Source organism: Apostichopus japonicus, chromosome 23 (assembly GCF_037975245.1).
Source record: "Apostichopus japonicus isolate 1M-3 chromosome 23, ASM3797524v1, whole genome shotgun sequence".
Classification (NCBI taxonomy): domain Eukaryota; kingdom Metazoa; phylum Echinodermata; class Holothuroidea; order Aspidochirotida; family Stichopodidae; genus Apostichopus; species Apostichopus japonicus.
Genome location: NC_092583.1, coordinates 11391645 through 11408252, shown reverse-complemented (window position 1 = coordinate 11408252; position 16608 = coordinate 11391645). Strand labels below are relative to the sequence as shown.

Here is a 16608-nt window from a genome sequence, read left to right as displayed (position 1 = left end):
AAATCCGTATAGTTGAAGAGGTACTTTTGAGTTGAGTTCATTGGCATTCGTCTGTGTTTCGGTCGATGTTGTTCGTTACTATAAATTCCTAGAGTTACAATTTCATCGTGTTGATTACAGGCGCGGTATTGTTGTGAAAAAAAACCCAAAAAACAATGAATAGATTTGAAAGGCAAGAAGAACAGCAAGATGGTGCCTGTTGTTGATGAAGTAAATACAGACTGACGTCGAGAATGCGGCACAAGTCGGATCAAGCTTTCATGTACGCCGAAATTGAGCGACCCTTTGCACTCCTTGACGACACGAAGATGTCACGTTACTGTCACAATATTTGTTGACGGCATAGTTCGGTTCCTTAGCCGAGCTGCGATGACTAATAACAACAAGAGCATCAATGACGCAGTATCTCAATACTGGAAGTTTTAATTTTGATTCCTAATTTCAAATCTTTGCCCTGTCTCTACAATTATCAATATCAATCATGGTACAACAAATATATAACTTCATTTTTGCTACTGTGCCGCTAATAGTCTCTGCAGGTTACACTTTATCCTGCTAGTCTTGCCTTTAGCGCTCATTGCCTGTTAGTCGAAAGAACGACGTTGCAAGGTTTAGTAATGTCATAGAATATTTAAGAACTTGTTTTTTATGGTATCCTTCATCTTGGGTCAGTCTCTGTTGGACTTTTTGGTCATATAGTTTGACGTCAATCACAACGGCCAAATTAGAAGAGGCGAACAACTCGACCATATTCTTGATGCCTGCCTTGAGAGCTAGGCCTATTGACCTACTGTATGTTACTGTAGACTGTAGTGGTGACTACGATCAAAACTGTGTCCACTTCTAGATATCAAAACAACCCACGTTTTTCCATCTCAATTTTTCTGACATGAAGATTTCATGGATTTATGACTTGGAAAAAATAATGTAAAAGAAGATTACAAGTTTTTATATGCAAGTGATGGGTGGCCTCCTCCTCCCCTAATACTAGCCACCTCAGTTCCTCTCCATTTTGTTACTTTATTTTAATTCTTTGTACAATTGATGTCAAACATTACAGGTTCAAAAGAAAGCTAAACATACTTCTTATAACCTTATACATCTTATATCCTTATACATAAAACATAACCTTATACAATTTTTATAGTCTTATAAAAGTTGTGATGCTATGGCCGGCTCCTGTTTTATACGTACCCATCAAACAAACTTACCCTGGTCCTTCCTAGGAAAAGCTGTCTGAACACCAGTACAATGCTAATGTGGCTATCACTGAAAGCCTAATAGGCCTAGGGGACCTAGCCTAGGCCTATATATATATATTTTTTAAATGCATTAGGCCTACAGTAAGTAGCCTTCAGAAATACAAGAATGTGTATACGTAATTATACAAAATACATGAAGGGCAATCAAACAAACTTATCATGGCCCTTGCTCTGAAAAGCTACCTGAACACCAGTACTATCCTTAAATGGATGTTACAAAAACGAAGGCCTAATATAAATTAAATGCACTACGTAGAATTCAGCAGTACAGGCTGTGTATATGTAATTAGCATGCAATACACACCTCGCGTACCTAACTACAGTACAGAAAATTGGTCGCGAGGGTAGCCATTTTCGTATATAACATGTAGCTGTCATGAGTCATAGCCAATCTGCTACAAAACAGACTTGGGGGCGGGGCTTAATCATCAAAAACGGACCTTTTTACTAAAAGTAGGGGCGACAGCTCAGTGTTGTTTTAAGAAAGAAAAATCATTTAAACATCAAATAAAGCAAATAAAAGCCATAAAATGTCATATACAGCTAGTAAAATTCTTATTAATACCTGCCTGAAAACAACAAATGAAAGTTTAAAATGTTAATAAAATATATAATACATAGGACCCTATCTTAGACGATACCACTGTTGAAAGACAATTCTATTCTATTCTCTTTCATAAAACATAAGTTTTGGAGCGTGTGCAAAACAGGTCTGCCAAAGTGTGTTTTCAGCCCGATTTGGACATAAATCGGTGAAAAAGTCACATAATGAGATACAATTCTGGAATAAAAAATAGTAACTTTTGTTGGTATATTCTTGCTCTGATATATTCTTGCTCTGGAAATTCCAGAGAAAAAGAACTTTGTTTGAAGACGCTGAAAAATGTTTAAGAGAAGAGAGAGTCCCACTTACTGTTACAATATCTCTATACATGTAATGTATTGAGATAAAAATAGTATGATGCTAAATTGTACCGTTATATTAATATCGCTAACACTGATCAGTGGCATGCGCAAAGTGGGATGAGGACCAAGGGCCATCCCCTTCCCCCACCGTCAGTGGTGGGGGAAGGGGATGGGGGTATGTTTCTGCCGGGGAAGGATTAGAACACTGCTACCGGTGTACACCTTCCCTATTCAACCTCACATCAAAAAAGTATTGATTAGCACAACTTTGTGTTTATTTAATTCAATTTTAAACCCAACTTGTTGTCGGAATATGCCTCAGACCGGAAAATTTAACTTCTAAACTATATATGTATATTTTTTTTGGGGGGGGGGGGGAGTGGTTCTTATACCCCTACATGGGAGTCGGTTTCAACGACCCGTGGCCACTGCCGCTCCTTTATAAAAATCTTATTCGCTTCTGGCCCTTCCATAAAGTTCCATGGACCTACCAAAACCAGTCGGGAATAACTTACAATTCGGCCACCCCCTCTCCCCTCCCCCCTTCCCACCCAGCTTCTGAAACCCTGTGCACTTCATTGAAACTAAGGAAACTAAATCTAGACAACCAAAGATTATTCCGAACGCTGGTAGTATTTTGATTTTTTGATTGATTGATTTATTATTTATCGATAAAACGAATATTTCAGGTCAAAACAGGTTTCTTGTGTATTTTGAAACTTTTTCGCAAAAGTTATATAATAGGTTTTTATCAAAGAGAGAGAATTTCTTTACATATTACAAATATAAAGCCACTTTATAAATAATAAGATTCTATAAAAAGTGTCACATCAATGAGAATGAAACAAACCTGCTCGACTTGTATAAGGACTTTACAAACTAGTTTGTGTCTTTAATTAATAGTAAAATATCAATTCTATCCAGTATTTCATATGAGATGCAGGCTTGACGAAAAGGTGGAGAGGGATATACAGGACCGGGTCCAATCGTGGGAGGGCGTATGTAATTGGCATGCGATGTAATAACCGATGCATGCCTATATGATATGCCATTAACATGTTTAACGCGCGCGGAGTGCGCGAACAACTTTGGTTATATTTTTCGGGCAAGTCGGTACAGCACCTCCCCCCCCCCAAATCAAATTGGGCTCCTAACCCTATGGTAATGTGCATATCATATAGGAATGCATCGGTTATTCCATCGCATGCCAATAACATACAATCATTTGTTGTGTTATTACCCTTCCATATTGGTTATAATTATTGGGAAAGTCGTTGCAATAATTATGATAATAATAATATAAGTTTAACCATTGAAAAACACATTACAAATTATTTTTCTTTCAGTAGTTGCCCAAAAATCTCAGCATATTGACCGAATTTTCACAAAAATAAAATGTTGGGGGGGGGGGCTGCGGCCCCCAGCCCCACCCCACCCTAGCCCCCGCCTCCTGCACCTATGAGGAGGTGGGCTTCAGGGAAATATGGGTGAAGCAAAATGTATTCTAACTCCCATAAGATAACAATGGAGGGCCCTGTAAATTAATAGTCCCCTGGGCCAGCCAGACCAAATAATACTGATAAGCTTTAATGGAGCTGGGTGTGTATCATTACTAACAGGCTCAAGTAAACAGTCATCATTTCACCATCATCACGTCGCAGCATCATTAATGGTCACCCATGCATGTCCAAACCTGAACAATCTAGTTTAGGTTCATTTCGTTTTCAAAATCTGGAGAAGGTTCTCATAAACCAATCAGAATGAAGTATGAAAGCTAGGGATGACATTCTGGCAAATCCAGTCATGGTCCCGAATACATGAAGAGATGTTACCAAGGATGGCATGGGTAGGAAAACGTGGGCCCATGCTACAATGTTCCGCTTCGATGAGATGCCTTTTTTCTTTCCGACAAAGTGATGATAACTATTTGCACGTCCCAAGTCAGTTTTGGACTTTAAACATTTAGAGGTAAATTAATACTGATTCAACATTTAAGGTGATTGACTTAAAAGTTACAAAAATATGAATTTATGATAACGTTTCATCATTATATTGCCACGAATTACTGAGGTATTGAAAATATAGGAACTTTTTTACAATGATGCTGTGATTTAATATTGCTGTCCTTTCTAGTAACAATCAAGTAAATCTAAAAATGAAAGAAAAACTTGATAGATGACATGTAGTACTGTTAGAAGATGTAATACTCAAAATAGTAAGAAAATGACAAGCAAAAATAAGTATATACTTACAAGCTTGAAAGTATATAATTACAAGCTAGAAAGTATATAATTACAAGCTTGGAAGTGTATAATTAAAAGCTTGAAGGTATGTAATTACAAGCTAAAGGTATGTAATTACAAGCTTGAAAGTATATAATTACAAGCTTGAAGGTATATAATTACAAGCTTGAAGGTATATAATAACAAGCTTGAAGGTATATTATTACAAGCTTCATTGTATGTAATTACAATCTTGAAAATATGTAATTACAAGCTTGAAGGTATGTAATTACAAGCTTGAAAGTATGTAGTTTCAAGCTTTAAAAGTATGGAATTAAAAGCTTAAAAGTACAAGCTTGAAAGAAGCTAGAAAGTATGTAATTACCAGCTTGAAAGTACGCAATTTAATGCTTGAAAGTATGTAATTACCAGCTTGAAAGTATAACTGATATTTTAATATTTCAGTTTCTGCAGTGAAAACCTACTTGGTTTACAAAGTACACACACCTATATAAATTTACATCTGGCACTTGTTGACTCGGAAAATATGAAAACACGATATACTAAAGGCAGAAATGGAGATCATCGAACTATAAAGTCGTACAAATGACATATGTTTTGTCATACTTTGAGTGCTCCTATATGTATTCAGCAGATTTTCTAAGAGTCACTGTAAGGTTATGTCGTTTTCATCGCAAGTGATTTTCCTGACTAGAGTCAAGTCATCGACTGGTCCGCTGTATTATGGGGGAATTGATGACGAACAAGGGCGTAGGAACCGGGGGGGGCTGGGGGATCGCCAGCCCCCTCAGTGAAAAACATGGAGGGGCGGAAGTATCATTCCGCCCCCCCCCCCCGCTTCGCAAGTCAAAAAACCCCTTTTTCATTTCCAAATGAGAAAAAAATCTCATTTGGAGCACCAAATTGCATCTAAGGCCAGGTGAAAATGCAAAATTATATACAAAATGGAGTGGGTGGGTTGAAGTGTGCTATATTGCACCAAATTGCATCTGAGGCCACCTGGAAATGCAAAAAAATTCCAAAGGGGAGGGGGACACCCCCTCCCCTTAGACCCCTCCCCCAGGCCGGCCATCAGTCTTCAGCCCCCCCACTCAAAAGTACCTTCCTACGCCACTGATGACGAACCTGTTTGAGGCGCTGGGTCACTTTGACAAATGTATAACATTTAAAGACTAGTAGTGGATGCAATTATCAAGCTATGTTGTTGCGTAGGTTAAGAAATACGTTGCATGTTAAGAAATGGAGTCGCAGGTCATTTGACGTCACATCGGGGAAGTTTTGTGAATGTCAAGTTGTAATACATATTAAAACAATTGGCTCCTTCCTGTCTATTATCATAATGTGACTTCCGGTTTGAACCTGATTCACTTACTATACTGGGGCAGATACCGTCTATCACGGATGTCCTCCTTGGCACAAAAAGCAACAAGCTCCTACCTGTTGTAACTGACAACAGGACATATATAATTTAACTGACATCAAATAATAACCTTCAAAGTATCAGATAACTGACAGTTGTTAATCATTATAACATTTGTAGCGGCTAAAAAAATAAATTAAACGAAAAATAAAAAAATACCGAAGGGAGTTTAATGAAAGCATATGATATGGAAATTGTTTTTTAGGTGATTTAAATTTTAGTGAATGTTTTGCTAAAAACAATCATGATTTCCCTACCAACCGAGGAAATCTAATCCCCTTAAAAAGAAAGTTCAACTTCCAAATTAAAAATATTTTTAGCCAATGAAAATATATTTCAACATCTCTGAAAAAATGAGAAGAAGACATGAATTAAAACTTAAGTTTCTGTAGTATTAAATATACTTTCAATTTGCTGTTAGTTGGTCTTTTTCCTGGGCACCACTTGTAGTATGACTCCATTCGGTGGTGATATGAAAGCAGTAGCAGTGTTGAGTACAGGAGGAATCTGTCACGGAGAAATGAAAAGATGAAACAGTATGGTAAAGTATCCTCAGTCAAAACACACCAAGCAATCCCCCACCCCCTGTGGGTTTGACCTCTCATGTCAGTTTGCCCCAATATATGATTAAGGAAAGTTGTAAACATCTCCCAGGGTGTTGCCTCACCCCCACCCCCCACCTACCATCCCTAGGGAAGGAAGGCACAGATCCTCTGATGATTCTCTAATATCTTTAATGTCAATCAGAGTGAATGAAGAAGAGAAAACTAACTAGGACATTTTCAGAAACAGAAATCAAAGACTAGAAAAGGATTTGAACCAGTGACCTAAGGATACAAGCCCTGTGCTCTATCAACTGGAGCTATGCAACCCGGTGATTGGCAGCAATCCATGAGGGTGTCAGTCAGAAGCCGCAGAACATTGTATACCATGTAACCAAGGACGACAGACAGTGGTATGGAAGGGAGGGAGAGAGGGAGGTAGGGGGAGAGGGCGTATCTAGTAACGGGTACCATGGACAAGACAATGTCATTTATTGTGCAGTCTTTTTCAGATGAGAAATGTCAGAATGTAATATTTAAAAAAAATATATATTAGAAATAATATGAGGGTTGGGAAAGGGAGCTGAAAGGAACAAAATGCAAAAATTCTACCTCGGTTTCAGGGCACTTCTCGTATCTGAACTCCTGTAGTATTCGAACCACTGCAAACTTGATTTCCATCAAAGCCAGGCGCATTCCCAAACAACTGCGGGGTCCGTTTCCAAACGGTAACCAGGAAGCAGGGTGGATCTTGTGTCTGTTTTCCTTGCTGAATCTAAAATGATAGATAATCCACATGTTCTTCCCAACCTTTCTATGAGAATTCCATACCTGGTTATGTGCCTAACATAGTGACAGAGATTCATAAATATTAATGTATCAGGTTGGACTGTTCTGCAGATATCTGAGGACATCTCGCTTGTGACAAACTACACACATGACTACTGATACACAACTTATGTATCTTCTAATGTAATAACCTCATTTTGTTAAAATGTTAATATGCAGACGATTTAATAAAATATTACACATTTCTGTCTCATGAATATTCGTAACTATCTAAACTATCTAACTATCTAAATATTCAGGTATATTTTGGAGGTTTGAATCAAAGGCCATCATACACAAGATTGCATCTGATGTGTTTACTGATATTAATTATCGTAAATATTTTGAAATTCCGTTAAATGATGGCACAATGCCCCATATCTCATAAATATTCATATACCTTTCTGGTCGAAATTCCTCTGGTGAGTCCCAAACTTCAGGATCATGGTGAATGGCATAGACTGGCACCAGGACTGAGAAACCTTTAGGAATGGTAAGTCCTCTGATGACGACATCCTGTTTGTCGTTAAAGCGATCAGTTCTGATGATAAGACAAAGCCCAGAGAGCAAAACAGGCTTAGTCATACCAACCAGATTTGATATAACACAGCAAAACAACCTGTCCAAGTTTTGACCGAGTGAACCTCATTTTCAAGAATATCAAGGTATGAAATTTGTTTACCCTTTTACTTTTTTACTGTTATCATGTTTAGAAGGGATTTCAGAATTTGACCTCTACTGACCTCAAACGACTTACAAACCCACATAAATAAATACAGCTCTTGTACTGGCTACGCTTGAGCTACATACTATCTATGAACTTCATTCATGCTTGACGTACTGTAGGTAGTTTTCTTGCTTGAGATTATCTGTCTTTAATCTCTGCTGGCCTCAAATGACCTTTGATCTCCACATATAATTATAAGGTTCTTGTACTCACTAATAGATGTGGAGAATGAGGTGCATTAATGTTTTTCTTTGACATTATCAAATTTCAAATATTTTCAGACTCTGTTAACCTCATGTGACTTTTTGACCTCCACATAAAACAACAGAAAATTAAAAATCTGTTTCTGACCATTTGATTACTCTTTTCATCCATATACTCATTAAACTAACATCACTTGGCCACAAGAAGAAGGGGATTCCCCCTGCATGGTTCCCCCTACCCCCCCTATCCCCACCAGTACCCATCAAAGCAAATAAACTTACGGCTGTGAAATGTGTTGATGCCATTGACCTTTTGCCTGTGCTGACTAATCCCAAGTTTACATTCTCACAGATTTACACGTAATCCTTTCACACTGACAGAAAACTTTCAAAGTGAATTTGAGAAAAAGGCCCTAAAATTGACTGTAACAGACTGATTTTCGTTAGCCTCTATTCAGTGGGGGAGTGTCCATACCGTCAGGGGGGCGGATGCCTCCCCCCCCCCCTTGACGGACTCAAATGGACTGATGGCCCTTTTCAGCTTTTTACCACTTTTTACTTATTTGCGATTATTGACTTTTTTATTGCGCTCTCATCTACCTATTGACATTTGTCACATTTTGTTGGTGTAATTTTCTGACACCTATTTATTCTTCGTTGATCTGCAAATTAACGAGGCCCGGAAAGGGTAATTTCCAGCAATCTAGGTAGTATCTTTACTCAACAAAATTCTGTACGCTCCGCGACAACCTGTGGTGGCGCTCCGCGCAGATAGTGTCGAAAGCGCCCCTACAGACCATTCTCAACCCACCTGACCGATACCCCTAGCTCGGCCACTGACACTATTTAAACAAATTCAACAGTGCATTCACGAGTAGAGTGATGAAAGACAGACTAAGCTTGATTCACCCTGCTGGGGAACTGGAAGTAATTAATTTTCTGAGATGAAAAAAGAGACTGTTCTTACGCTACACTGGGTGGGTAAAGTCTGAGCGTTTCCCTGATGATGCAGTCTAGATATTCCATCTGACTGAGGACTTCATACGAGAGATCTTCTTTTGTTGGAGTATATTTGTCCACCTCCTCGATTAATCTGTCCTGCTGTTCGGGGTTCATAGCCAGGAGGTAGCTGGTGAAGCAAAGTGCAACGTTGGTGGTTTCATAACCAGCGAGAAGAAAAGTAAATGCCTAGAAACAAAAATAAATAGTAGATAAAAATTGATTTCTCCTGAAGAAAAGAACCCATTTTTTACATCATTCCTGGGATGGCACTCACCCCTTATCCCTGCCTCCAACACCCCTCCCCCACCCTCCCTCCATAGCTAAACTACTGATAAATGCTCATATCTTCATCACAATGATACTTTCTACCTTGGTTCACAAAATCATTTCCATTCCTGTCCTATCATCCTAACCCAGAATTTTTCTTTTAATAAAAAGTTACCCAACTATTTTCATCTATAAATTGAAACAAAGTTTTGCTTCTATCTCTCGATATTTGTAAAAGGAAACCATCTATTATTTCTGATAGGTCCTTAAGTTTCCTTTTTCAATGCCTTTGAGTTGTGAAAACAATTCCAAAAGAGTCATAGATGATCAGGAAAACTTGTCTTACAGATCACTTCCAGATTTCTTTCCTTTCACTAAATAAGACTCAGATTGAAAGGATATGTAGTACGCATTACCTTACCCAACCTATTTGTCGAATAACCAAAAAGCTTTTACAGCTTTCTGGTATCAACAAAAAACTATGAAAGCTCATCCATTATGCTAATTACATTTTGCTACTTTTACAGTTTGCTACTACTCTAGGTGACAGCTCCCTGCTTTCCCAAGGCAGAGAGAAATATAATAAAGGGTGGCAGATACGATTTGGCTACTTAAACTAAAAGACTACAATATTTCACTCTCGCCGTGTGAAAATCTCAAGACCTTGATTACACATATGGTTGTTACAAGGTAAAAACTGGTTTCCATGGGAACCCTCAACTACTCACAAATTGTCATGTTCCCATGACATGTGCTAGGACTCCACAAGGTTGTTGTCCTCACTAAGTTGGGTTTACATACCAAGTATGAGCTTCATACAAAGGAGTTAACATGTTTACTAGATTTTCACACTTCTGCTGACCTCAAGTGACCTTAGACCTTTTCAAAGAAAAATTGGTTCTTATCCTTGCTAAGGTTAACCCACACACCAAGTATGCTTTAATTATCCTGTTTTTATGTTTTCTGACTTCCACCTTGGTGTCCTCAAATGACCTTTGACATCCACAATAGCAAAATAGCAAAAGGAACTAAGACATCATTAAGAGACATTTAAATATTAAGTATGAGATTCATTGAAACAAGACTCACTAAGTTCTCTTGTTTTAAAGAAGGTTTTCATATCATTTCTACTGGTCACCCCAAATGACCTTTGACCACCATCGACAAGTAAAGTAACCAAGGACATACCTAGGGGCATTTACATAGCAAGTTTGAAGATCACGCAAGCTACCGAAAGGTTCATAGAGGAGGCAGAGCTTCACATATGGACCCCTCCCCCCAACCCCCACCATGCACACATTCTTACACACAATTGATTAGTCACCAGCTGTAACTGAAATTATAACTGAAAAGTAAAACTTTGCAAGTTCTTATACCAACAGGCTGCAAACATTTTAATGCTTCTTTAAGCAGCCCAGCCAAGTTAGCTATTATGAATTGACCAATCTTTACAATCTGTGACAAAAAATGCTTACATTCGCCATGACCTCGTTAGTCGTGAGGGCCGCCTTGGAATGTGTTCGAGTCTGAGCATCTTTGTTCGTTGCCGTGTCCTCTCTTACCATCGCATCGGCTTCTCCATCCTCTTGGTTGTCTAGTTTATGGGCATCAATCATAAGCTGCAAAAAGTCTACTCTCTTCAGAGTAATAAGGAAAGTACATATGGACCAAAATCAATTTAAGTTATCATGCTTGAGAAGTGAAGATCCTACATACAAACCAAAGTCACATGACTAGTCATGCTTGATAAGTGAAGAACCTACATACGAACTGACGTCACATGACTACTCATGAATGAGAAGCAAAGAACCTACATATGAACCAATGTCACATGACTAGTCACGCTTGAGAAGCAAGGAACGGACATACAAACCAACGTCACATAACTAGTCATGCATGAGCAGCGAAGAACCTACATAGATACCAAAGTCACATGACTAGTCATGCTTGATAAGCGAAGAACCTACATAGGAACCAACGTCATATAACTAGTCATGCTTGATAAGCGAAGAACCTACATAGGAACCAATGTCACATAACTAGTCATGCTTGATAAGCGAAGAACCTACATAGGAACCAATGTCACATAACTAGTCATGCTTGATAAGCCAAGAACCTACATAGGAACCAACCACACATAACTAGTCATGCTTGATAAGCCAAGAACCTACATAGGAACCAACCACACATGCTTGAGAAGCGAAGTATCATGTTATGCCTTGTTATTAGAATGATGCTATATATATATATATAAATATATTGTCCTGCCAACGATCTAAATTGTGCCTGATTTTCTAAAGGTCTTTGTGACATTAACAAATATCACCTTTTTCTTATGACGAGCTAACTGAAAAAGTTCGGAAGTATGATACAAAGATTGGCTACATATTAGCCCTAACTCTTGGCGGGAAAAGCTATGTAGCCCTCTTTAAAATCCAAAGCTATCTTCATAAAGGCAAGGCCGAGAGGGGTGGGGGAGACAGAGGGGTGGGGGTGGGGGAGACAGAGGGGTGGGGGGAGACAGAGGGGTGGGGGGAGACAGGAGAAGCAGTGTCCTACTTTTCAATGATAGTTTGTTAGGTATTTCACTTGTCTAAATTGCACAATCAATCTCACCAAAGAGCCATTTTTCTTTTCTAGTTGGAACAATACATTCATACAAATATCTTGATCATATATGCCAACACATTGAATGTGGAACTGTACATTCATAACGTAATATTCCGCACTCCAAGTTTCTGAGGGGTCGATAAATAGCTGGAACAAAGCAGACAATTCTGTGTATCCAGCAAATATATGAAAGTATCTCTTGGCCATCTGTTGATTTAAGATACTCACATGCGCAAAATTACGCTAAAATTGCACACGACTTGCGCACAAAGTTATACACGTGGGCAGATAGGATGTGTGACAATACACAGTGTACATGTACTAGAATGTAGGGTTGTCTCTTTCTGCAAATTTTGAAGGAATTGTGACTTTTATGATTTTAAAGTGGAAGGTTAGGATCAAAATCTTAAATGCACCCAGATCTCTGTGATTTCCAGAGACACTGCCCTGATTGAATGTAGCATCCCCTGATTAAAAAAATGTCTACAGGTTATGTACAGTAGCTCAATAATGCACAACAGCGGTACTTAAGAGTCCAAAAACGATTAAACCTGATCTGCAGCCTGCAGGTTTAGTGGTAGGCTAGTTAGCCTATACCAACAGGCTATGACAATTATAGTTTACCACTTCTGTGGGCACATTTTTAAAGGCCAATTAAGCTAGGAGTGAGGTATAAGTGCTTTTGAGTGTGTGAGTGCTGCTCTAGGCCTAGACTATAGTATGTGAGCACAAATACTGTATTTGCTTTGATGAGTAAAAATTGTCTTGAAATATTTAGACATCTGTGTAACACTATAATGTAACATATTAATAAAAAAATTATTAATATTTCTTATTATTATTATTACTATTATTATTATTATTATTTACTGTATAGTCATTAGCATGTAGCAAATATAACCAGCAGCTTTGAAAAAAAAAAGAAGAAGCTGAAGAAGAAGAAAAAAACTAGTAACAAAAACAAGTGCAATTTGGCTATGCCGGTCCTGGCAACGAAAGGGAAATAATACATGCCTTGTTGTAATTATAGGAGTTATTAATTCAATATGGTTATTTAATTTATGTAGGAAACAAAGGCATCAAGGCCACAACAATTAGGAGTTTTTAAATAGTGCAACTAAAGGAACACAGCGAGGAGACACAAAATCTCAAAACATTTGATTTTAATCAATTATTATTGACCATTTTGAAGGACATACAGTTGCGTGATTTTTTAATGAGAAATGTAAGTTACTAACAGTTCCTAAAAATCTTGGGAAAAATCAGGAGGGATTAAGGAAGGAAGTTACAGTCTAGACAAAGAAAGTCGAGTGAGTGGAGCAGCTAAGGGCTACTAAGCCAATGCATAAAACTCATGAAAATACTGCAAACTTTATCACATGTTAGTGTAAAACACTAGGTAGTATATGGATATTATTTTTTATTATTATTGTGCCGTGTTTTAGTGCGGATGAAAGGTGTTTCGGAGAGGAGGGATGGGGAAGAGAGGGAGGGGTGGGGGATAATATGACTTGCAGGACATATTTGCACCGCCTATCCTTCCAACCCCTTGCAAAATTGATACACACTACAAGCTGTTTCAATAATAATAGTGGCTATCCAAATAACCTCAGGGTTGAGGTCAATATAGTGCAAAGTATACTGCATACTTAGAAATATTTCAGTTCAGTGTAAAAGTTAGAATATAGATGTTTTTGTTGTGCCGTGTATTTATGCAGGTGGAGGGCGTGGGAATTGGGAGGGGTGAGGGATTAGGAATGGGAGGGGAGGTGAGGGGAGGGAGTAGGACTTGCAGGAGATTTTCTCATGTACTGCCTATCATCCCCACACCTGTCAAAATGATACCAGCCAGTGATACAAGCCGTTTCAATAATAGAGGCCATCCAAATATCCTCAACGTTTGAGGTCGATACAGCAAAGATGTAAAGTCTCATCAATTTGGTTGATTTTTTGAACAAAAATAAATAACAATATTATTGTATTAACATTGTTTCATACTGTTTTTAGTGTTGATATATTGTCATTGAACAACATACTGTAGCAGGTTTAGAGTGCAGGTTTGCTAACTTTGCTTTGCTTTTAATGTTACTCCATTCCTTCATGAAATTAGGTGTAACTTGGTCAAAAATGCTATTTACCAAGAAAATTGGTCCCCTTCTGTTTCCTTTTCCATTGGTTTTGACATTTTCAAGTATAAATTGCCATGCATTAAAACTTCCAGTCCTTTCATAAATTTTGCCAGACAGGATATAGAATTGGATTGATAGTATACGTACCTTGTTTGCTTCTTCATTCCTTAGCTCTATTGCCCGGGAAATGACGTCGAGGAAGAATTTTTTAATTTCAGGCTTGGTGACTGAAATGCCCAGGAGGTTATAGAGTTTTCCCATACGTGGCATAAGGACTGAATATTTGAAGAAATTAAAAAGAAAATAATTGAACAATTTGCAAAATGTTTTCATTAAAATTCTATGCACAACATGCAGGAAATTTCCAGACATATTAGAACAGTTTCTTATATGCTTATTGCATATACCAGGGCTCAAAATACTTGAAATCACTGTTGGTTAAATCGCTGTAGTTACATTTGAGTGCGCTGATATGTTCTGCAATATTTGTTATACTTACTGTACGTAGCAGGTACTACAGAAACATAACACAAATCTACTCATTCAATCTATGACATCAAAGATATAAATATATAGATATATATATATAGATTGGTAAATATATTAATATATATAGATATATAGAAATATAAATATATAGATATATATATATATATACATATATATATAGATATAGATATATAGATAGATAGATAGGTAGATATATATATATATATATATATATATATATATATATGTATATATATATATATATATATATATATATATATATATATATATAAATGAAAATCGTAATGAGTTGGATATATATATATATATATATATATATATATATATATATATGTATATATGTATATATATATATATATATATATATATATATATATATATATGGAACGGTAAATGCATTTCTAATGCTAATCAATGACAGCGATAATCATTAATTGATGAATCATTAAATTGCTAAATTTTCTTACTTGAGAGAAGCACCTTTGGATTGTATATGCTGATGCTGAAAGCTTCTTTAGCCATCTTCACAAATGGATCATTTGGATTTCTCTGGGAGTCGATCTGCATTCCAAAGAACGTGTTTGCAACGACATCTAAGCTGAAGGCTCCGTACAGGCTGAAATTAGGAAAGTAGGATGTTACACTATCCAGAGGCTAGAGGAACTACCGTGGAATCTGATTGATATGATTGGTTGATTGATTGATTGAAAACTCAAGATCTAACATGTGAGAGAAAAACAATGTATATTTATACAGTGAAGTAGCTACGATGTTGGGTGGTGGTGGGAATCAACCACCACTCGTTCTCATCGACCGGCACCAACCAGAAATTTTTACCTGTTAGTCCAGCACTCACTAATTGCTACAGTACCAGTATACTTCAGTATGGGAGAATTGTACAGACTTGCACTGGATTAGTGAAAATCAAAGTGGTGTCCAGGAGGGAGTATACGTAACAAGTGGAAATAGTAGTAAAAATTGTGCAAGCTATTTCCCCTTTGTCTTTGCAGAAGTGATCTGTGCCTTGAAATTACATTTAAAACTATCTTCTCCCACCCCACCTCCTCTCACCCAAGAAGTTAAATGAGGATCTTACTATATATATATATATATATATCTCAATTGAAAATGAGTGAAATAGAAACCAATTGATTCAAATATTCAATTGTTCTTTTATGGATTTACTCGTAACACTGGATTCCGCCCTCCTGCCCTTTTAGCTTATGAAAGTGCTCCACCAGTTGGTCACAGCATTCCCTGATACGGCAAGTCATCTAAAAGAAAAGTAGAAAAATGAAAAGACGGTGCAAAAAAAAAAAAAAAAAATACCTCTCTTACTACCATTCTACTACAATATTGTCTAAACCACTTGTGTTTATTGTACGTTACAAAGAGACGAATAATCAAAGTATAGAATAAATTTTTAGATATCTTTGTTAGCAGTTGAAACAAGACAATTCATCTTCTAAACTCCATTCATAAGCTTATGATATGACAGTGAGTGGAACCCTGTTTGATCCGTACCTGTTTTATTCTCTTTGAGGGATCTTTCTGGGAAATACAAGGTATGTTCTGGTATTGTTAGATGCGATGAGCCACTGTTGTTTTTGTTTGTTATTTTTCATTTTTTTTAGGAGCAGGGAACAGCTGCTCATGGGACTTCTGTTATGCTGATTGGAATTTTACTGAAATCTCATGAGTGAGCCAAACTGACTAGAAGAAACGAGATGGGAAGATCGATGGAGCCTGGGGGGTTCTGGAGTACGATAAATAGATGGGGGGGGGGCTAGAAAATAAGGCTATTCTAATAACTAAATAATTATCAGTTGAAGGCATATTGAGGAAAAGTAAAGAAGAGAGGTTTGGCTTTTGGGGTCGAAAATAAACCTTTATTACTGAGTCATTTTGACTATCTTTTGTTTGCTTATGAATCACGGGTTTCTTGATTGCAATGTCATT

General features: G+C 37.4%; 1 protein-coding gene across 5 annotated transcripts in view; it reads right to left on the bottom strand.

The window, feature by feature from the left end:
* Positions 1-2806: 2806 nt before the first annotated feature.
* The window catches only part of LOC139964982 (cytochrome P450 3A24-like), an 18654-nt gene continuing 4852 nt past the window's right edge, over positions 2807-16608 (bottom strand). For all 5 annotated transcript variants that reach the window (XM_071967101.1, XM_071967102.1, XM_071967104.1 and 2 more), the window contains exons 6-13: positions 15835-15923; positions 15117-15265; positions 14287-14414; positions 10876-11037; positions 9099-9319; positions 7602-7742; positions 6986-7148; positions 2807-6338 (exon numbers count right to left, since the gene is read on the bottom strand). In XM_071967101.1, coding sequence (XP_071823202.1) covers positions 6249-6338; positions 6986-7148; positions 7602-7742; positions 9099-9319; positions 10876-11037; positions 14287-14414; positions 15117-15265; positions 15835-15923 — 1143 coding nt within the window. In that variant the 3' untranslated portion in view covers positions 2807-6248. The remainder of the gene's footprint in view (positions 6339-6985; positions 7149-7601; positions 7743-9098; positions 9320-10875; positions 11038-14286; positions 14415-15116; positions 15266-15834; positions 15924-16608) is intronic.